The 24,003-nt window shown below is 32.6% G+C and overlaps 1 protein-coding gene across 2 annotated transcripts; it reads right to left on the bottom strand.

Moving 5' to 3' along the window:
• Positions 1-5,207: 5,207 nt before the first annotated feature.
• Positions 5,208-23,630, bottom strand: LOC123263392 (transmembrane protein adipocyte-associated 1 homolog). 2 transcript variants are annotated; one of them, XM_044726130.1, is made up of 7 exons: positions 23,261-23,626; positions 21,421-21,619; positions 20,702-20,997; positions 19,617-19,874; positions 18,064-18,250; positions 6,044-6,161; positions 5,208-5,580 (listed from the first exon to the last, which is right to left on the bottom strand). In XM_044726130.1, exons 2-7 carry the CDS (start codon positions 21,567-21,569, stop codon positions 5,428-5,430), a joined length of 1,161 nt encoding a protein of 386 aa, XP_044582065.1. In that variant the 5' UTR covers positions 21,570-21,619; positions 23,261-23,626; the 3' UTR covers positions 5,208-5,427. The 2 variants fall into 2 exon arrangements, with proteins under 2 accessions (XP_044582065.1, XP_044582066.1); XM_044726131.1 differs by lacking the exons at positions 5,208-5,580; positions 6,044-6,161 and adding an exon at positions 17,921-17,978 and having other exon boundaries at positions 23,261-23,630.
• Between the last annotated feature and the right edge of the window lie 373 nt (positions 23,631-24,003).

Below are 24,003 nucleotides of genomic sequence, written 5' to 3'. Positions count from 1 at the left end.
GAATAAATGTATGTAAATAAATAAATAAACGCATGTGTCAAAACAGAGGTTAATCTACAGTTAGTCCAAAACACTACAGTATAACCACTATAAAATATCTTAACGCTCACGCAGTGTTGCCAGACTTTTCAAACGATCAGTTTCTCGTTTGTGATTGGCTAAAATAAGTACATAAAGAGCAAAAAGTTTTAGGCTTGTCAATAATGACTCTAAAGTATATGTACCATACACTCTAGCACAAACTTTTGACGACGGAAGTCGCGAGGGTACTACCTTAACACCGGAAAAAAATATTTACACTGGCAGCGGTGTTATTTTAACATCGTTTTCGGTGTTGGAATTTAATACCGCAAATTTTAACACCTACACCGCTTTGGACTTACCCCGGTTTTTTTTACAGTGCAGGATTTTGTGCTTAAGAAACTAGGCTAAATGCTGCAAACTGCATCAAAGACGTTTCATTTGTTGGAAGTTATCGCAATTCAAAATTTGAACAGTGTATTTCTGGCAACTCTATCGGATTTTAGAACTCGAAAATGTATACAAGTTGTATTTTTGAGAGTTCAGGATAGTGTAGAAAATTTTTCAAGCAGTTTTCTTCCTCAAATTTCGACAAATTTTATGCATTTACTCCTTTCTAGACCAATTTGCGATATCTAGGGCATAATGGACCACCAAAAAATATACGTCAAAAATAGTATATTACACACCTGTGGCAAGAAAATGAGAAATGTCTCAGAACACATATATGTTGCCCGAGGCGAAGCCGAGGTCGACATATATGTGATCTGAGATATTTATTATTTTCCTGCCATAGGTTTGTATACTATTTTTCTGTCCGACAGAGGCGGAAAGCGGCAATTTCGTTTAGCGCAGCGGGCCGAAAGTTGCCACTTTCCGCCTGGAGGGCAGAAAATATTATTTTTTTTTTTCGAATTACAATGAAATTCAATCGATTTATCTATTTTTAAGCTAATATATCTCATTTAAAATAAAATATTTTATTAATAGATCTATTAATAGATCACCAAAACAAAGCTCAAATTTAGCACTTACAAAATGTATTCCAACTATTGTGAGGTGAAATTGTAATAAAATTGTTTTTTAATAAATTCAGATCTGGATTATCATAAAAAAATTTGTTTGCTTGTGGTTTTCTGTATTGATCAATAATAATATACTTTTAAAAAAATTAAGATGTTTTTGTAAGTACGTTCCAAGAGACCGACGCCTGAAGTCGTGATACGTTACTTAGAACTCCAAAAAAAATTATGTAATTAAATTTATTCATTTAGAATTGAAATCAATGAATTTGTGATTAAGTATTTTCATTCTATGAAGTATATGTCTATCGCTTACACGAAAAAAATAAATAAATTTTTCTTATAAACTGATGTTTATAAAAATTAAATACGTTCAGTATAAGATAAAGTATTTACAACTACATAAAATTAATCGAATCCTGTAGAATGACCCATATAAGAACGATGATCTACGAAACCATAAAAATAGGCTTTTTTTTTATTACTTAACAGCTTGTAAAATGATCAAAAAAAGAACATTAGTTTATGCCACTCGAAGAACAAAACAGCTAGTTCAAAAATAAATTCTTAAAACATTATAATTGATGTATTTGATAAGTATAGAAGATTAGTGAATAAATATTTTCATTCATTTTTGACGCCAAACTATCAATACTATTGTTATTCAATTAAACACTTGTATAATCAAGCGTTAAAAGCGAGTTATTTAACCACTAGGTAAATATTATTATGTTCGTTTCCAATATTTCTTTTTTTATTTTAATCTTTTTCTATTAGCAATGTAAGCACCTTTGAATTCATAAAAATGAATAAAATCTATTGATTTAGAATGATAGATTTTATATTGAGCTGAAAAATATTAATTTTAACAACTTATTTGTATGTTAATATTTCTAATTTTTGAGCAATTCTATTGACCAGTTCGCCGGTGTGAATACTGGCGAAAAGCTTCACAATTTTATTATCTTAAGACTGATTAGAAGGACTAGGAATTTGCAAATATTTTAATAAAAAAACTTCAAAAAAGTTTAAAGTTTCAGATTTCGGTCATTTCATCGATCACTGTTTGATATATAAAACATGTAATAAAAGTATAGTCCTATCGTGATTAACCTAGATTTTGATATGATTTTATAATTGTTGTTCCTATTAAAGTTAATTTTAAGTCAGAGTTTTGTCAGAAAGAGTAAAAATATATGGAAGTGTGCTGATAGTTCCAAACCACCAATTGATGAGAGCTTGTATTAATTAGTATATTTTTCATTTCCAAATTTGTGTGGATTAAATATTGTAATTCTTTATTTATAATTGATTACTATTGATGAATAATATTTTTTATATCAATTATATAAGATATTTTATTGATATGTAGAGCAAGTCAACACATACAGTATACCTATAAGAACACATCTTTAGGGTGCGATTGCACCTACAATAACCGAAATATTTGAATAGGTGTTATATTATTATAACGATTCTTCATGGATCTGAATGAAACTTGATAAGCTTCAATTTTCAATAATCGAGTTTTCATTAGATCTCCATTTTTGAGGTCCTAGAAATCTATTCTGATCATTCCCACGATGGTATCCTGGCGTGTGTCTATGTGTATTCTGAAGAATTCTATTCCTCTGAGATATTTTAAGAAAATTACCCAATTTGGCCCGGAAGATTAAAAAAAATTTTTAACCTCCCTCTAAGAAAATCGAAGATTTCCAAAAATCAGTAAGTTATTGATTGATTTAACCCCGTTTTGCAAAAATCGAGTTTTCATCAGATCTCGACGTTTGAAGAGCACAGGGACCTTCCCTGACTATCCCTGCGAGGGGTGTCACTATATGTGTGTGTGTGTTTTTTTTTTAGGGGGGGGGGGGGAATCCTTTTTGCGGATTCCAGGCATATCTGTTTGGCCTAGATATCTTCATATCTAGGCCAATATCTTCATCAATAAATAAACCGTTGGCTGTCAATCTAACTAAAACTGCCGTAACTCAACAGCACTCTCGTGCGCGGTTTTTCAGTAACGCGTGAATGAAAACTGGTGACCGCTTGCTTTTTCCAGTCAGAAATGAGTGACATCGATTAAAAAATGATTGATATGCACAACATGATGTACTTTTAAGTTATTTCGAAGACAAACGTATTATGCCTATATTGATAAAAAATTAGTTTAACATGCTTTTAAGAGGTTCCGAGACACCATAACCGGAGACAAAACAACCGAATGACAAAATTTGGTTATTTTGTCTGCGGTTATTTTATGCGCGGTTACTTTGTTACAGCGCCCTTCTAAGAAACATAAGAAGGTCACGCTACAGCAGTTTCCCAAATTCGACTTGATAGTTTAATTTAAAGTCATATGCGGTGCGACCATCATTCTAGAGCTGCTCAAAAATAATAATTTATTTCATTGTGTCTTCGACAAACAACCACTGTCACAAGTAAAAATCAATATTACACATCATCACCTATAGCAAGCTTTAAAAAACCTAATAGAAAATTTGAACATAATTGAATTGTCTTGATTTCATTATACCCATAACATTGTTTCAACTCCTACCATAAAAAAAAAGTGATTTATAAATCTATTTACCATTCGAGTCATTCTTCTCAAGTCGCTTTGACTGGAGTTGATTTTGTACCGATATATTTGGACTGGAGCTATTATGGCCCAAAAACTACTGAAGTAGTCGAATAACTGCACCAGTAATGATTTCGTTGTGTTATAACCAAACTTAATACAAAATTTTATCAGTTGTAACACTGAACTGTAAATTGCGTAAAAAGGCAATTTGGTGATGACTCCAGAATTTAACTGGTTTATGGTCAGCCTAAGAGAGTTAGCTTGCTTATTAAGTTGATTACTCCTTCAATTGAAATAAATCTTGACTATGTAATTAATACCTTAAAAATCTCGACTGCCAAAAATTATGCACCCATTGTAACTCAATAATATAAATAACTAATTGATATTTAAAATTTAGTAAGGTATGAAATTATTAATTTATTGTAAATTTAATTTTAGAAGTTGCTACAGAGCGGTCGATAATTTAGAATAAGCCACGTAAACGACTACACGATTTTTCTGTGGTTTATTAAAATCAATCAAATGAAATTTTTATTAAATTTCTTATGATATTATATATTTCTATCGTCTGTAAATAACGATACAATTGTTTATGCGTAAGTAAATTTATTATACAGTAATTTTTCATGTAAAAATTGAAAAAATTAAAAATTAACTCTGTTTTTTTTTTTTTCCGTAGCGTATATTGTTACATAACAAATGTTGATAGTATAACTTATTATTGGCCAAAAATTCAATAGAATTCAATCTACATAAAATAAAAAAAGCGATTAAAAATTTTCCGGTTTAAATGTTCTTGATACAATGCGTATTGTATCAATTTTTTTATTGCATCAATACAAATTTCATTCGTTTTCATTAAATTAAATTTAAAAGCATAAATGTCAATTAATTTTTTTTTTAATATCTCATAAGTGTTTAATATTATGACAATGAAACAGTTTTAACTAAATGATCTGATTATTAAGTTAAAATAAAGAAATGGATTTGTTAATTCATTAAACGACACATTACATTATTAAATCATTTTACCTTATACATTTAAATTATTTCATTTTTAATGAAACGTATTTAATTGATATTTATGGGTAAGAATTAAAATTTGGCAAGACAATATTATTTATATTACTAGTCAAAAATGTATACAACAGTTTTTTTTTTTTTTTTTTTTTTTTGATGTAAAAGTAAGAAAATATCATGCTTATATTGTGACAGTTACAACAATTTTTTTTATTCTTTTTGCGATTTTCTGCTTTTTTCTTTAGGTTTACATTTTTCGATGAATTTAAGTTTTTGTTACAATCTTTAAGTATAGGGTATATTAATTTATTGAGACGATCTATCAAAGGACGGAAAGTAATATAATAGATCAATTATTAAATATATTAAAATTAAATAAATATACCTTATATATTGTAATGAGATCACTTTTAAACTAATTCACCATTCAATTTCTCATTATATGTTTTAACGATTCTTCTTAATCACTCACGAAATTTTTCTCATGACTTTTACAAATTTAAGAAAAACCTATTTGTCTAATAAAATTTTATTTATATTCGATAAAAAGCCTTTTCTTACACAACTAGCCTTTTTTTGTAGTATTATTAATTACTTTTTAATAAAAATATAATGTTCACAAATGAAATCAATACAACTGAGGACTAGAATATACAAAAATTAAATTACTCCCATTCGCGAGATAAAAAAACACTTGCGATTTAAAATGTAATCCACAACATAAAAATTATCGTCTATCGATGTTTTTAAATTATAGATAAAATGAAACTGATAACTTCACTGCTGGTAACCATTAACATGGATGTGAGTTTCCTGACTGCCTATGCTGTAACCAGTAATACTATCAGGACTTTGTAGAGAGGCTGCGTAAAGTGGATTGACAGGCGTTGCATGGGTGTCAAACTGTGTTGAATCATATACACTATGATTCTAAAAAACAAAGAATATCATGTTTTAAATTTCTTAACTATGAATTTCGGTTAAAATGTAAAAGAAAATTACGTTTGTATTGAATAATTGTTCTGATTCTGTTTAAAATTTTTATTCGACTAAATCAAGCATTTATAACTTTAGTAACAACTTTTTGCAATTAAAAGATCTGAGTGTGTACTTTACAAACAATAAAGAATTTACATCCATAAAATTATTAGAACTGTAACTATATGAAACATTCAAGAGTCTACACTTACAAAAAAAATGAACTTATTTCAAAAACAAATCTTTGGACTAAGAAAATTACTTTGAAGAAAGTAGTAAATTTCTTGAAGTAAGAACTTTTTCTGGGTTTGAGTAAATTTTATCTGTTTAAGAAATTTTTGGCTTGATTGAAGACAGAAGAATTTTTCAAAGTGATTTTTTCATTTTTCTATCAGTGTATGAGCAAATAATATACCTGATAAATATAGTCGCTGTCAGTTTTGAGTGATGAGAAAGGTAATGATACAATATCATCTTCCATTGCGTCATCCACTTGAGCTTTATATGAAAACATTATAGATGGCTGTGAAACACTAAAAACAAAAAAATTATTTGTCTGAACAATATGAATACGAAATCATATTTATTAAAATGAGTTATTTTGTATGCCTTGCAACACTTCGCATAGAAGATTGCGATCTGCTCTTGTCGAATTATTATACTTTATAATTACATAAATTTTAATCAGTTTATATTTTAATGTACCGATCCATTTTATTGATTTAAAAAACTTAATCTACATTCCTTAATTATTTAAGATTTTAGTGATAAAAATGTTGAAAGTTCAATATATTGCGCTAAGTGGTGTTATGGAACTACTTTCTGAAACTTCTTTCTTCATAGAGAGTCGGTGTCATTTTTACTCAGTTGGTTTTATCTAAGCTTCAATTTTATTTAGTAATAGTAGCGTAGTAGATTGAAATGTACCGAAAAAATACAGCATTTACCTTTTACATCTAATATATAGAGAATTTTATGCTAAATAAACAACTTGTTTGGGTGACCTCTTTTGATTTGATTTAAAATTTTAAATGTTTTGAAAACTGATGAAAAACACATTTATAATTTTCTTAACCACCCGTTTTCGACATTTCAAATTATTTCGTATTTTTCAGACTTTAAGTTTTTAGATGCTCTTTCATGAAAAGAATATGATTTTTATATAAATTATCAGCGTGACTAAGTGTGTTTGTAATTTTGAATGGTTTTTCTACTAAATGTTATAAACAGTTATTGTCTCTTTACTTAGAGTCAACCGTTGATAAATTCAACGCTTCATCAACATACTCTAAGTTACTTTTACAGTGAAAAAATTCAGCTTTTTCGAAGATTTATGAATATTTAGTTAAAATTACTACATCTTAAAACGGCCAAGATTAATTGGTTGTTCTATTAACTATTCATTTGGACCATTTAGTTACTCTTTAAAAGTTCAAATTGATTCCTCAATGATTGTGGTTTTTTAGTTCATTTGCATACGTGATTCAAATAAAATCGATAATTATAACTTCATACGTATTACTGACGTATAAATTTCAGAATTGAATAGCAAAAATTTTCTAGGCAGTTATCTAATACACTTTTAATTTACTCTTATCTCGCTTTGATATATCATAAATCTAGTTATGTGCACACTGTTAATCTGGTTTATAGTTTTGCAGATTCTCAATGGTTAACGCAGTTCTTACAAAATCAACCTTGCTTTTTTTATGATGATATATCTTAAGCCGAATCAGTTCTGGAATATTGAATTGTGGCCTTCGAGAGTATTACCTGATTCAAAAAGAGTTGTGTGTTATTTTTACAAAATAAAATATATGAGATACGCTCTTAAATCTTTTCTGTTTTTGCTATGTAAAGTTCCGATGCATCGAAAAAAAAAAAAAACTGTTTTAAAACCCGGACGATAGAATATTCTAATTATGATATGCTTTTAGCTACCTAAAAGTTAGTTAAATTAAGGAAACGTATACTAACAGCTATTCAGATCGCTATCGTAATGTAACTAGCTTATCGATACTTGAGATGCTTCTCATCATAGTTTTTCTTCTTCAGTGTATAAGAAAACTATTGAATTAAAGTTTTGATTCAACAGTAAATTTGTATAGTGAATAAAAAAATCTAAATCCATAGATTTTTCTGTATCTGTATACCGAAATGATTGCATGTGAGTAGCTTATCTATAGGAAATAGTGACGAAATTTAAACTAATCACCTAAATCAATCAATAATTTATTGATTTGCCGGGTTGGCATCCTAAAGTAAAAAACAACATGAATCTTAACAATAATCACATACATTAACTCTTCTCTTGACTGTATTAATTACCCACTTATGAGTAAATAAATAAATAAATAGGCTTTAGGCGCCAGCTCATCAGTATGGGTGATATTATAATACATAATTTAGAGTATTGGTAAAATAAAAATATATGACAACTGCACAACTTTGAGTGATAAAATAATTAATTATAGTTATGTCTATGTCATATAATTATCCGTTTAACTGAAGACAGCGGTCAACGCCGCTATTACGCAATTTGGAAGATCTTCGTATAATTATGATTACGCTTAATAACCTCCGCCCGCGTGTTATCAACGTGAACTCAAGATCACAAATTTTCAGTATTAATTTTTACTCAATAATTATTGTGATCAGAATTTAGAAAGTAGTATACATTTGTATTTATTTAAAAACCGTAACTAAAATTAATCATATACATGAAAGATTACATCACGATACATACTCACATATATTTGTATACAGATTACACTTATTTTTAAAAGTACTTGACTCATTAATACTCACAAATGTAACATTCATACACTTTAGTTACTCATGTACTGTTTACAAGTTATCTGTGTTAGAATTTCAATGAAAAAGACAATTCTATTCCAAAATTCTGCTAATAATTACTTTAATAAAATAATAATGTAACTTTTATGTTTATTGATATATCAATAAAATCCTATAGGATTTAGATGGTTAATGTAGCTCACAATTGTAAATGTTATTATACCAGACATAACAATATTAAAACTCTGTAAGAATTAAATCGTATAGTATATGAAACTTTATTAACGCCTACTCCAAACTAACCTGCCTTATACTACTACAAATACGTTATTATACGGTTCACTTTTGTTCTTACTACATATGTTATAAAATTTATCTTCTGCATTAAATAATATCATTAAATGAATAACGATATACACCAATGTTTGTAATATAACTGTTTTGTTGGATACGTTATCTAACGGAATCCTAATTAGTAAATTTTGTTCCTTATTTATCATTTTTCTATACTTATTAACTTTCGATACGTCATTAGCTGCTGATTTGAACGAGACAGTTATCTTGAATACTTTTTGAAGGCTAAATTGGGTTTTTTTAACTTCCTGCTAAGAAAATCGAAGATTTTCAAAAATTAGGAAGTTATAGTTTGTGAATATTTTTAACTTCCTGCTAGGAAAATCGGGAAGTTATTGTTTTCACCCCGTTTTACGAATATCAAGTTTTCATCGAATCTCGACGTTTCGAGGTCCTAGGAAGCTTCCCTGACTATTCCCGCGATGGTGTCTGTGTGTGTGTGTGTGTGTGTGTGTGTGTGTTTTTTTTTTTTTTTTTTTTTATAGAGGAGGTAAAATACATTTACGTATGCCAGGACTTGGTGTTGGTGCCAGGACTAGGTGTTGGTGCCTGGGTATGTCGGACTCAGAAGTCAATATTATTTTGCAACAATACCGACTAAACATCCTCCTCTCTCCTTTCCCCATAGATGTTACAGGGAAGACTAGATCGGGGCCGCGTTAGCATTACTTCGATCCAGTCCATGTTGTGTCTCACGACACCTACTTCTTGTTACTACTGGTTTCTAATCTCTTTCTGCGATTTTTTCATTTAAAAGGCGCTGCGCGTAGGCTGCGACAGCTGACCAGTTTTCTTCTTTTGTGATCATGCAGGTTACCAAGCTCTCAGGGGAGAGCATTGTGCCTATTGTTTCTTCGGTGCTGATTCTGTCGTCCTTCCGCCGATTACACTCGAAAAACGTGTGCTCGGCGTTGTCAATTTTGTCTGGGCAGTATTTGCACGTTGGTGTGCTGTGCAAACCCATCTTGAAAAGATAGGCATTGAACTGCCCATGTCCCGTCAATAGCTGGGTCAGGAAGAAGTCCGTGTCCCCGTGCTTTCGAGAAAGCCAGACGTTGATGTTTGGGATCAGGCGCGCTGTCCATCTGCCCGTCTCTCCCGATGTCCATCGGTCCTGCCACTCTTGCTGCGTTTCCGCCTTTATCCTCGTTCTTGCGTCCTTCATGTTTTCGTCACTATCTTTAGCGTCATAGAGTTTAACTCTCTCGAACGCTAATAGGTGGATGGGCGTGGCTCCTGCAATGACCAATACAGCTTCGAAAACTGTGCGGTAGACGCAGGCAACCCTGAGAGCGCCTCACCACTGTACTGCTGCTATCTTTCGCCGGTAGGTCTTCTGCTTTAATATGTCTGCCCATATCTCAGCTCCATAAAGCAGTACCGAGTGGACTGCCTCTAGAAGAACTCTTCTCTTTTTTGTTCTTGGTCCCATGGTGTTGGGCATAATTCTTGCTAGGCTAGACACCGTCTTGCTGGCTTTTTGGCATGCAGTATCGAGGTGTTCGCGAAAAGATAGTTTCTCGTCTATCATTACCCCCAGATAGCGCAGGGCCCTTGTTGACGTTAGTGTTGTTCCTTCCATGTCCACAGCGAATGGTTTTGGGAACCATTTTTGACGAGTCAGAACGACCATCTCGGTTTTGTGCTTGGCGAGTTTCAGGTGGTGTTTATCGAGCCAAGTCTCGACGGCATCAATGGTTTCTCGAACTAGTAGTTCGACCTCCTCTACGCTGTCTACTATTATCGTGGTCGCGACGTCGTCTGCAAAGCCCATTAGCTCTACTTGCTTTGGTAACAGAATCTTAAGAAGCTCGTCATAGTCGGCGTTCCATAAACGGGCCACATTATTGAGCCTTGCGGCACGCCAGCCGTTATGGCGTATTCTTGTGGTCCTTCTGTAGTTTCCGCTATTAGCTTTCTTTCTTCAAGGTAGTTGTCGATTAGTGCCAAATTCTCTGGCTTTGCGTCAAATTTGTGTTCCAGAGGGTCTAGGATATCTCCCCAATTCGCGCTGTTAAATGCGTTTTTGACATCTAGCGTGAGGAGAATGCATACTTTACGAGCTTTGAGGCTACCAGTCCATGCTTCTCTCGCTGTCCCTACGACTGTCTGGATCACGCCGACTGTTGAACGTTCTTTCCGGAAGCCATGTTGGTTTGCGGCAAAGCCTCCAGCACGATCGATGTCGTTTCGTAGTCTTCCCTGCATAAGCTTTTCGAGTAATTTCCCAGCAATGTCCAGCATGCAAAGTGGTCTGAACGACGAGGGTGTTATAGGGCCACCTTTGCCTTTATCTAGCAGAACCAATCTCTGCCGCTTCCAGACTGCGGGAAACGAGCCAGTTGCCAAGCATGCGTTGTAGGTGTTCAGGATTATGTCTGGGTATTTCAGGGCTACAGTCTTGATCACCGATGCCGGGATGCCATCAGGGCCGGGTGCCTTTCCTGTTTTGAGTGACTTGGCCGCGTCTTGTAGTTCCTTAGTTGTAAAGGGTGTTACTTCGCTGTTTTTAGTGTAGTGTTTCTTCTCCCGCGGCGGGTAGTTGGGGAAAAGCTCCGCTACAATGCTGTCCATTAAGGCTGGAGACTTCGGCGTCTCTGGTGGAGCTTTTCCAAGTCGTTTGGTGACAATTTGGTAGGCTTTACCCCAGATATCTTTATCAAGGTCGTTACAGATCTCTTGCCACAGTTTCGCTTTGCTTGCTTTGATTGCTCGGTTTAGGTTCTTTTTGGCTTGCTTATACTCGCCCAAATGTAGATCTTGATTGGGGAAGCGTTTCGCAGCTCTCGTTGCTAGCTGACGTAGTCTGTGGCATTTTTTCCGGAGTTCTGCTATGTCTGTTGATCAACAGAACGCCGGCCGAGGGAAACTCTGATTTTTCAGCCGCGGCATAGAGGCGTCACATGCGGCAGCAATTTCCTTCATCATATTTAGCACTGCCTTTTCCGTCTCGCTGCAGGTATCCGGAGTCGGCTTATTCTGAAGGATAGACCAGCTTCGTGCAAGTGAAGCTTGCAATGCCTCTAGATCAAGCCTCTTGGCATTCCACTTCCGCTTAGAAAGGTCTCGTTGTGGAACCGAAGCAGATGCCAATCCAACGTTGAATGTCACGAACTGGTGATCACTGCCGCTGTATTCTTCGGATACAGTCCAGTCTTTGATCATGTTGGCAGTCCTTGGAGTCGCCAACGAGATGTCGAGGATGGATTCTTGGTACCCTGGTCTTCTGAAGGTCGTGGTGCTCCCGGTGTTCAGCACTATAAGGTCGAGTCTAGCCGCGACGTCAGTGACCTCGTTACCTCTGGTGTCGGAGAAAGCAGCACCCCACTCAGCCGATTTAGCGTTGAAGTCTCCGGCTACGATGACTTCGCCGTCGAATTTAGTGACCGCATTTTCTATATTCGCCAGTTTCTGTCGGAACACACTAATCCCTTCGTTAGGTGAGAGATAGACGCTCATAAGGTAGGTTGTGGGGGTTTGAATCCAGACAAAACCTGCTCCACTTCCGCTGTTGTTGACGGTAACGTTCTTCGTGTTCACAATCCAAATTGCTGCCATGCCAGTTTCGTCTGCGAACCATGTTTTACCTTCGATGTTTAGATATTGCTCGCAGATAAAGCAGACGTCGATTTTATCTTCAAAGACACGCTGGCGCAGCAGGTTTTGCGCCAAGGCGCACCTATTCAGGTTGCCTTGTAGTATGCGTGTCATTTCTGCCCTCTCGTGGCTTCTACAAGTGCTGTGCGGAATGCCTTGTAAGCTCCAGTGCCAGAAATATGGCATAGACCATCCTGGGCATTTTTGTCCGGAGCACAAAGGAAGCATTTTGGCTTCTCCGTGCAGTTTACGGCCTTGTGGTTTTCTCCACCACATTTGTAGCAGCACTTGCTTCTGTCTGGTCCCGCACACTGACGTGTTTGGTGTCCAAAACCAAGATATTTAAAACAGCGTGTTACTTTTGCAACTGGGCGTATACGACAGTTCACCCAACAGATCATTATACGGGCCTTGTCAAGGGCCTTAATCGCACTGGCCTCGTCTACTTCGCAGAAGGCTGCCCGATTGCCTCGTGGTGTGGGTTTTGTCAAATTTACCCGTTTGACCTCCAGGCTGTCAGTGAATTCACGTTTGAGTGCTTCACGGACTTCGCTCTCGGTAGAAATTTCATCCAAGTCGAGGATCTCGATCGTTGTCGTTGGTGTTTGACTGTGCCGATGTTTGCAGTGGCTGCCTTTACTGCATCGGTGAAAGCCTTGCTGTCTTCGGTCTTTCGAGCCATTTCAAGGAGAACGCCTCCGTGTTTCGTCTTTTTAATAGACTTTATATCTACGCCCGTCTCGACAGGGCTTACCTTGGCCTTGATTTCCTTGAGGAGATCGGCGTATGTTCGCTCTTCAGCTGGTTGGACAAGCACAGCTTTAGTTCTTGTCTTTTTCCTCCTCCGTTTCTTGGAGCCACCATTGTTTGCCTGGTTTTGGGCTGTAGCAGATTGAGCCGCTGGCTCCTGTTCTTTCTTTTTCTTGTTTTGCCGACTCACTTTGGTTCAGGTATCATCCCGGGCTGTCTTTTTCTGTGCTGGCTTGTCAATTTCTGCGGAAGGACTGGGCGTGGACAGCGGCCTCTTCTTGTTGTTGCCCTTTCCTTGCTGTGGTAATTTTTTAGGAGTGACCAGAGGTGGCTGTGGTTTTTTGGTCAGACTCGGAGTTATTTGGGTCGTTGAGGCCGACATGCCTGGTGATTTGTTGGCTAACCTATATGCCGTACTAATAGACGTAACCAATTTTCTGATCTCATGATGGAGATTCTTCTTGTTTTTTATGAAGTCGGCTAACTCTTCGATCTTGCTGCCGAGCCTCTCCATTGGTGACTGTTGGCCTATAACGGTCGGTACAGAGTTGATTCTTCCTCGGTAGGTTTGATTAGTGACAGGAGCAAAAGGTCCTCCACTTTTTGGAGGAATGTTGCTCAGCTGTCCGTTCTCTGCCATCTGGGCTGATTTCGTACTCCCTGTAACCTTGTTAGCATTGCTAGACAGCAGAGCCATGGGGTCTACTCCGCTGTTCAAACGGTCGCTTGATAACGACGAGTTTAGGCCCGTTTGCACGCCTTCCCTCGCCAGCACTGAGGTATCCCCCCTCTGCACCGTAGACGATGTTTGAAATTGATCTGTCATTTTCATATCATCTTTTGCCAGGTTTTGGTCCACCCCGAGTATTCTATTTCCTCGGTACCCGACGCATCTGACGTGCAGATATGCCGGGCATTCCCCTATCCGCCACCTGGGGAGGCGCCCGATGCGGGACCCAGCAAGCCCGATACGAGGTGTGTGTGTGTGTGTGTGTGTGTGTGTGTGTGTGTGTGTGTGTGTGTGTGTGTGTGTATGTAAACCTCTTATAACTTTTGAACGGCTTGACCGATTTGATCGCGATTGGTGCCATTCGAAAGGGCTTGACCAAACTTAGACTTTGAATACCTTTGAACGATTCGGACCGGTAGATTTTGACAAATCGCAAAAAAACTACAAAAAAAATTTTTTTCAAAAGTGGTTTTTTTGGAATAACTTTTAAACGGCTTTACCGATAAATTCCAAAAACTAATCAGTTCTTAACATCAAAAAAACTACGTCGATCGCCGCCAGTCCGGTCAAAATCGGTTGATTCGTTCGTAAGTTATCGTTAACGAAAGAAAACCGAAAAGTGTTTTTTCGGAATTACTCCGAAATTTTTCACTCTATCAATTTAAACTTGAAGATTCTTCATGAAGCTTAAAAAACTGCGTCTAATGCCACCAACTGCGTGAAAATCTGTTGATCCATTCAAAAGTTATTGTGATTTGAAAATTTCAAAAATAGTGTTCTATGAAGCTTCTATCAGACTGTAACGTCCACGTTTTCAAAAATTATAAAAATATCTAATTAAACTAATTTGTCCCCGGCTCGAAATTTGCTCGCCGGAGTCCAGGGTCATAAACGGGGATTACATTATCAATAACAAAATATAAACAAAACACTTCATTTTAAATAAATCAAAGAAAAAGGAAAACCTCTTTATTGGCCTGATCATGTTAATAAACGATATAAACAATATAAACAAATTAAACAATATATTAGAAGACTCTTTTCACACGTATTCGCGGTTCAAAATCGCGAATTAACTGTCAAGAGCTGGTTCCCCGCTTCCCCAGGAGACTAGCCGTCACCCCTGGGCCTAAACCTCTACCCCGAGAGCGAATGGAGAGTGTCCTCTTCGCCCCCACCTACACGGCTTAGGATCACCTACCGTACCTCAGCTGTAGGCTTCGGCACGGGGAGAAGCAGTTTCATCCGGTCGGTTCATGATACTTACCTGGGCCTTGGTCAGACTCCAGGTAGAGTATCATCCTCTGGAATTACTTGGTGAAGAGTATTCGCCCGAGTAATTCTCCTGAGAAAGAACTGCTTGCTTTATCGAGCCAAATTTTGGCGTTTATCATTTTTCCCCCAACTCTCTTGTAACGAACCGGAAGGGTCGTTTTAGACACCTGTCCGGTGCCCTCGAACTAGCATTCAAAAATAATTATTTATTATTTTAGTCGTAATTTCCTTCATTTTCTATCCATTCGTCTCGCCAAATTCTAAGTTTTTATTTTCGAAACTCAATTCTTTATTATTTTAATCGTAATTTCCTTCATTCTCTATCCATTCGTTTCGTCAAATTCACAATTTTTTATTATTTTAATCGCAATTTCTTTCATTATATATCCATTCGTTGATTTTCCATACTAAATTGTCCTCGGGACTTATAAAATCTTCGCTTACCTAAATTATTTCTTACAAAATAATAATCGTCATTTCCTTCATTTTATATCCATTCATCGCTTTCCCATACTAAATCTTGTTCGGAACTTAGAATATTTTTCCCAGTCTTTTAATTTCTTTTACAATTAATTCGCTCGGCTTCATAATAATTTCTCACACGCTCAATTTCTTAATTTTAATCATACCTTCGGTAACAATAATATAAAATTATTAACTAAATAAATACAATAATTAAATAATAATCGCCGCACTAATAACAATAATTGTTTCTATTCATTTTTAAGTAATTAATAAAAAATAAACTAAAATACTCAAATACAAAAAGTAAAATCTGGGTCATAAGACTTTTGAGCTCAAAGAGCTCAAATGCATAGAAATACTATCTCTTTGACCTCAGCGAGCTCAAAATATCACATAAATTATATTTTGAGCTCAAAAATCTCAAAAACGTCATACGTGCAATTTCAAGCGTTTAGGTATAGAATTGGCGGGAAGTTGCAGGGATTGCCTTCAGGGTCAACCGTTTTCCTAATTTTTTATTTATTGCATAGCTCCTTAGAACCCAAATAAATCTTATCTCTTAGGCAACCATTTCCAAATTGTCGCTAAAATTGAAGAATATTGTCTTTAAGTTAAGTATTTTTGGTCGGAGCATTACTGTTCAGAATTTAATAAAATTTCATACAATATTATATCATGGTAGTCAATCAATCAATCAATAAATCAATCTCTCTCTCCAATACGACGTTCAATAGCAAAGTCTATTATGTAAACCAAATGAGATTTAGTATTTAACAATTGACACCTGCAGTATCGACAATAGTAGTTCGAAATCAGGCGCCAAATTAATGTAATATCAATTATAATAAAGTAATAGATGTTAGTTATGAATATTGTTGTAGGTGATGATGATTATAATGATAATGATGAAGATGATTTCATCACTTGACACCTGATTGTTTTTTTTAAACAATATTATGCAATTTAAAAACATCCCGTATTGAAGAAGCACTACAGAACACTTTTTAACTTCCCGCTAAGAAAATTGAAAAGTTTCCACTAAAGGGAAGTTATTGATTTCGGTCCGGTTTTCGAAAGTCGAGTTTTCATCGGATCTCCACGTTGTGAGGTCCCAGGAAGTTATTCTGACTATTCCCGTCGAGGTGTCCGGCCGTGTATGTGTGTGTGTGTGTGTGTGTGTGTGTAAATAAATTTTTGTCGTACGGTTTCTTAAAAACGAATCAACCGATTGAATTCTACGACATGTCGTTCGAAATAGTTTATCAAAACTTAGATCTGATTATATTTGAGAGTTAATCCATCGAGCCGTACTGAAGAAATAAAAAAAAAAAAAAAATTTGAATTTTCATGTTTTTTTAAAATAACTTTAAAGCGTGCGGAAAATCATAATAAAACCATGTATACATTTTTTGTGCTTAAAAAATTACGTCAAATGCATTTTCGAAAATGAAAATCGAACGACGCATTCTAAAGTTATAGTTGTTTAAAAATTCATAAAATTTTGTTTTTCGGTATTTTTTTAAGATATCTTCGAAATTACTCGACCAATCAAAATAAACCTGTACGTTTTCTTTTTGTGCTTTAAAAACTGCGTCGAATACTTTTTTAAAAATAAAAATCGAACTACGCATTCAAGAGTTATAGTTATTTAAAAATTCACAAAATTGTGTTTTTCAGTATTCTTTAAAATATCTTCGAGATTTCTCAATAAATCAATATAAACATATATATTTTCTTTTTGTGCTTAAAAAGCTGCGTCGAATACTTTTTTAAAAAAGAATATCGAACGACGCATTCAAAAGTTATAGAGTGTAATAAATACATTATGAGCTCGAACTCAAAATGTGAAAAACGGTGCTTTGAGCTTGAACAGCTCAAATATTAACCAAAAAATACATTTTAAGGCGCTTCAAATTCAAATTTAGTAAGAAGTTTTGGGCTTGGCGTGCGCGGTCAACCGATTTCTAAATTTTTTAAAACTATTTGATCTAAGCACAAAAATACTAACACTATTTTATTGAGTATGTAACGTATTTATGCATTCTGACAGCACCTACAAAAAAAGAGTTCGAAATTTTTGGACAGTTAACGTATACATAATACATATAATATTTTTATAATAATGTTCGAATTAGAGCTTTCTTTGGAGTTTTAAGCTTCGAATCTTTTTTTTCGAAGTGAAAGTATCATTTGATTTTTTTCGAAATTTTTTTCCCACAAACTACTAAAATTTTTTTCTAAACAATAACAAAATCTTTCATTTCTTTACATACTATCTTAAAAATTTTTCATATGAGGCTATCACTTACTAAAGTAGTCTTCAGAGAAAATGTTTTTGACTTAATAATGGGCGAAGCAGGCTTTTTTGACTGTATACTTTTTTCTATTAAAACGTTTAGTTGAATTTTTGTATAAAGTTTATTTAAATAAATTTTTATTATACTTGAATTTTATATGTTTATACATACCCGAAAAATTCAGATAAGAAAGTATGATAGACCAATGGAGTAAACAGTGTAAGATACATCGCAGCTGTTACATCAATCACACATAATCCGACGAGATCTTGTGAGTAATTCAATAAACCTGCTCCTATTGACTGGACCAAATTTAAAGTTGTCAATATGCCAACATAAACGTAAAAACTTTTACGTGCTAAAATAATAAAGATTATATTTTAGACAACATTAAATTAATTAATAATACAAATACATTAATTTTTGTAACAAGTACTCACAGAATATTTTGTAATAACTTTGCAAATGGTACTAAAAAGTATACTACGAATTGCAAGTAATAAAAAAATAACAATTCATTTAAGATAGCGACGTTACAGAAATTGACAGTATACTTCAAGAGGTCTTTATGATTTTTAATTTATGATTTCGTCTACAATAATCAACATCTCTAACTCTACGTACTTGATATGTTATGATTTATAATATAATTTCTTATGAGTTTCTAAGATAGATGTGTCTAAGAGTGGTGTTTTCAAAAATTACAACAAGCTTTACTGGTATATTTTTTTTTTGCTTGTTGAACTATCAACAAAAGCCTCACTAATAAATTTGCTAGCACACTTGGTATAAAACTATCAAATATATTTACGCATTTAAGAAATTTAACACAGAAAAATAAAATTTCGACTTTCGACTAATGCATTGAGCGAAAAAATTAAAAGCGAACATAAATATATATTTCAAGTATAAAATCTTCTGTATAAACCTACGAATACTATACATTACACGGGCTTCATGAAGCTACTGTTATTTCTAAGCGTATGTAATTATAGATCGAAAGCGATACCAAATTGAGTTATTACTAGTAAGAAACGTGTGAAGATTTTGAACAATAACCTTTCACAGATTCTTAATAATGTAAATAGATATAATTCAAACTGTATATCTACGTTGATTCCTAAGTAAGATCAATTAATTATGGGCGTTGAACTTCTCCGGATAAATTAATTTTTCAAGCATGAAACAGTACAGGTTATTTTAAGCGGTGCAATAATGCAGTAAAGTATTTCTGGATTCCACGGCTAATTTGGGTAACTTAAATATACAAAAAATAACATTTATTTTCTGAATGCAAATAAGTATTGTTTATGTAGACATCTCAACAATCAATTAAATACAAATAATTTTTTAATTCGAATTATTCACACAGACTGAGTTGATGTCACGTTTTTTTTTTTTTTTTATTTTTTTTACAAATAAAAGTAGCTCATTTTAGATACAATGTAAAAATAAAAAGGAGTAGACTGAAAGAATAATACAACGTTCAAAAATACAATCAACGTACTATATTAATTGAAATTATATCTCGTTGAATATTCTTTGAGAGTTTGTTTCAAAAAATTGTTGCATGAATTTAGAATAAGTATAAAACTATCTTGTGATTGATTTTTTCACCTCCAATTCGTATTTCAATGTTAATGCTCTTATCTTATACTCATTCGTATAGTGAAGGTGTATAAAATAATATTAAATGTATGAATTATAAATTTATAAATTCTTACTTGGTAGGTTTAATTTATCTCGCAATCTTATCCACGGAAGTAACAATATGAAGAAATAAATTAAAGTGAATACAAGACTACTGCAAAACCAAAACATCATCCCACCATGACCAAACACATAAAAATCCCGGCTGGGAATATGAAATGTATCGTCTGGTAAAACTAATTCTAGAGTTCCTTGAGTTATTGTGAAAGTTAAAGCTATAAGAGACGTAGCAAATAAAACTCTTCTTATACTTGAACGGCTATCAAGGTGGCCTAGCAAAATAAAATAATATTTAAAATTATTTACAGCTCAAGTTTATGAATCATTTTTTATGAAAAATGGAAAAAAGTTGATGGATGAAGTTAGAATTCGAAGCGTATAAGTGTTGAAAAATTATTGTTAGCTGAAACCAGTTTTGAATTCAACAAATGTTGCTCATTCGAAAAAAAAAAACATTCTAAAAAAAAATTTTCATCGTTTATACCCTTTTCACTCTAATTATTTTATAGATAAAATAAGGTGCTTCGAGAGAAAGAAGTTTTCTTCCCATCATCTCAAAAGTTCCTACGAGCTCGATAAATTTTAATTTTTTCATATAAATAATATGTAAAATTGTTTTTTTCTTTCGAATACTAAAAAATTTTATTTTTTTAAATTTTAAAATACACAATGTTATTATTAATATAAAATATACAATTTTATTATTAAATTTGAAAAATGGGTAAAAGCTGAAAATGCTACGCTCAGTTTAACGCATTAGCGCATCACTTACCATACAAATTACGAAAGTTCGAAAAATAATGCGAATAGTAAAATCTTAAATTACCTTTAGTTCAAAATTTTATTTGAAATATGAAGTGATTTATAGTTGAAAAAAAAAAAAAAAACTAAAGTTTGAAAAAAAATTTTTAAATAATATCTGAATTATTGAACCAATCGGTTATGAAATCTAACCAGATTTTCCCTACAAAATCTTACAAAACGTTTCATATCCAGTTAGAATAAATTTATTTATTCTAGAAATATCATTAAAATGGAATGAAAAAAAAAAAAAAAAAAAAAAAAGAAAAAAAAAAAAATAGACTGCTGTTCAACATACCAAATGCTAATCCGAAGATGACAACACTCATTTCAGTTGATAACAAGAAAAATCTTACTGTGACCCACAATATTTTATCAGCTTTTCCACCAATATTAGCAGCAGCATTTACTGTCATTGATACAACGCATCTTATCACTGATATTACTACATTACAAATTACAAGTCCATAAAATGCTAAAAAAATTGGGCTGCTAGTGGCTCTCAATTTTAGTCGAGCACGATTAAATCTTATTGCTATAAATAATAATAGTAGTAAATTTGGTACTAATATCACTGCGTCCCATATTCTCACTCTGAAATCAAAAATTTATAATAAATATACAATTTACAATTTAAAGTAATATAATTTTCTATGACGATTAAAATAGCAAACATCAATCGTTTTTAAATAAAAAATAAACAATTTAAATGTAAATAAGAGATACATTTTCGAAACCTTCATGTGCATATTTTTAATAATTTTTTTCAATAATAGCTTATTTGTTAATAAAAGTAAATTGTTCAACCTTTATTAGAGATAATGTATTCCGAAGAATGAGTCTAAGCTTTCCTGCAAAAGAAATATCCACAGATTATTTAAGCATATCCTTTTCAATGCTACTATTTATTCGAGTCAAATGGAAGCTAATCCTTCGAGATACTTTTTTCTGAACCAAAGAAACGTCTGCTATTTTTTTTACCATAGTTTGTATCAATTGTACTTATATGTTAATGACCTTGAATTCTGAATTTCCTTATATAAAACTAGCTTGCAAAAATGTTCATTGTCAACTATAGTCGAACTAACATTTGGATCCACAGTAGTAACTAAATCCAATGGTTTTCTCCAACCTTCGGATACTGTTTGTTCACCACCTCCATACATCGCTCTACTTTTTTATTCATTCACAGATCTACATAACACTTCTTATGTTACTGAAATATATTTATGTAAATTAATTATGCATACATGCTAAATTGACTACTTTTAAGCATAACTCTTTTTTATTTGTCTACAATCTGTATGATTCATATACTGTAATATTTTACTAAAATATTATGTATTTTTTATAATACTGAAATTAAGGAAGTCCTTTCGCTCCAGTTGAGTCAAAACAACTGTAGTAGTCAATATACGATAAATTAAAGTAAAAACCTATAAAAATTCCTAAAATTAAAAAATAAATAGTATATGAGGCATTGATCGTTGAAATTTTGAAAATAAAAAAAAAAAATTAGTTAAATGCTAGTAACCTATCCATGATTTGGCAACGCTGTACTTCGGTTGTTTACATTTTCATATGCACAATATAACCTTAACCACGTTTAAGTTTTTGCAGTCAGTGTAAATAAATAAATTAGTTTGAATTTATTGAATGGTCTGAAGCTTGCGCGCTACGCAACGTTGCCAAATGTTTTGACTTCATTTTAATGTAGGTTGCTTGAGAATTTTTTGTGATTTTATAATTTTAATTTCTCCATATATTCCACGGCAACCTAAATATTTTATTGCAAAAAATGAAACCTGAATATTTCAAAAACCTTATTTTGAGTTTTTTTTTATCCCATCTAATCGGTAGTTAATACCATAATTCGAGAAAGTTGTTAAGGTCTGACTTTCTCGTAAGACTCGGAAAAAATACTAACATTTTTAAAAATTTTTTTTTCAAAAATTTTCACGGTAAAGACTAAATTAAACTACTAGTAGATAAATAAGGACTTTAACTATTAGATAAAAACTAATTTTATGCGTAATCTAATATTTTTTATTTAACATTGATGGCGAAAGGACCTCCTTAACAGACACCTGACTATTTTTAGGATTATTAAAATAAATTAATTAATGTTAAGAAAATAAGAAAAAATATTCACGTATAGAAATAAAAAAAGGCACTGTTTATTGGTTGCAATTTTCACAAATTCTCTCATTATTAGTTTATTAAAAAAAAAAAAAAACCAAAAAATGGTTAGGTGTCTGCTGATTGAGTGTCATATTTATTTTCATTTTCAAACTGCTCTTACAGAAAATTAAATATATAAGACTATTTCATATTTAAATTTTGATCAATTTAATTAAAATTATTATTAATTCAAAGAAAAATATATTTGGTTTGTTTCGAAAAATTTATATCTGCTTTTCAAATTTGTACAAATTAAAAAAAAATCTACATGAACGTTTTCAAAAGGATACTACACATATGAAAATTTTAACCTATGAAAAAAGAGTATTGTTTAAATTTAAGCAGTTAGCATGTAACTTTTTATATGGGTGAATATAATTAAAAAAAAATAGCCCCAATTAGTAAATTATTGTTAATCATAATAGATTTATTGATTCAATAATCGCATAATTTCAAGGCTGTCAAAGCTTTTAAATGCAATAAAGAATTATGATTAATGATCGTGTTAATTAAAGTTCACTAAAAATTAGTTAATAGTTAAAAATATTGAGCAATATTAATAGCTGAAAAATATAAAGAAAACTATGAAATTAGTATTAATTTATATGGTTTAATAGCTAAGTAAGATAAGTATTGTATTGACTTAATAATCTTCAACAATAATTTACGTACTTACATTATTTATTTTTTATGACTATAGCTCCTTTAATGACGTTTTTTCTTCTTGAATAAAATTTCATTTCAATTAAACTTATTAAACGATTTTTTCACTTCGCCATTTTTTTTTTTAATTTTATACTGATAAATTTTTATTTTTGACATTATTGTGATCGATTACTTGATTATTTCATTTTTCATTTCCAACTTTTTAAATAATTCCACAAAAAAAAACTAAATACACTGTACTTTATGATTAATCCAATATGCAATCCGTTCAGTTTCATACCTAGCTTATTTTTTTTAACTATGCGAAAATTTGAATGATTATTGAAAAAAATTAGTTAATTTGTTATATTTAATGCTAAACTACAACAAAGTATAATAATAATAATAATAATTCTTTGGTTTTTTGTTGGACATCTGATTATTTTTTTTTTTTTTGCTTTCAACCACGAAATATGGAGGACTATATAAACAGTAGATCCCACAAGTTCAAGTGACTCCCTAATTCGCTGAAATGCCTGGAGGTGTCTCATGCTGTTTTCCTAATTTTAGTTAGAACTGTAAGAACAGTCAGAAGCGGCGGAAGTGGTGCCCTCAGTAAAAAACTTGAGAACTTTTTCGAATTTAAATTAGTGCATAGTATAGAGTATGCCTACAACATCGTAATGTGTATGTATCATAAAAGATTATATCGAAATTACAAGCTTCTTACAATTAAGGGCCAGTTTTTCAATCCAGGATAAAATTTTATCCAAT

Source organism: Cotesia glomerata, linkage group LG4 (assembly GCF_020080835.1).
Source record: "Cotesia glomerata isolate CgM1 linkage group LG4, MPM_Cglom_v2.3, whole genome shotgun sequence".
NCBI classification, from domain to species: domain Eukaryota; kingdom Metazoa; phylum Arthropoda; class Insecta; order Hymenoptera; family Braconidae; genus Cotesia; species Cotesia glomerata.
This window is presented reverse-complemented; position numbering and strand designations above follow the sequence as displayed.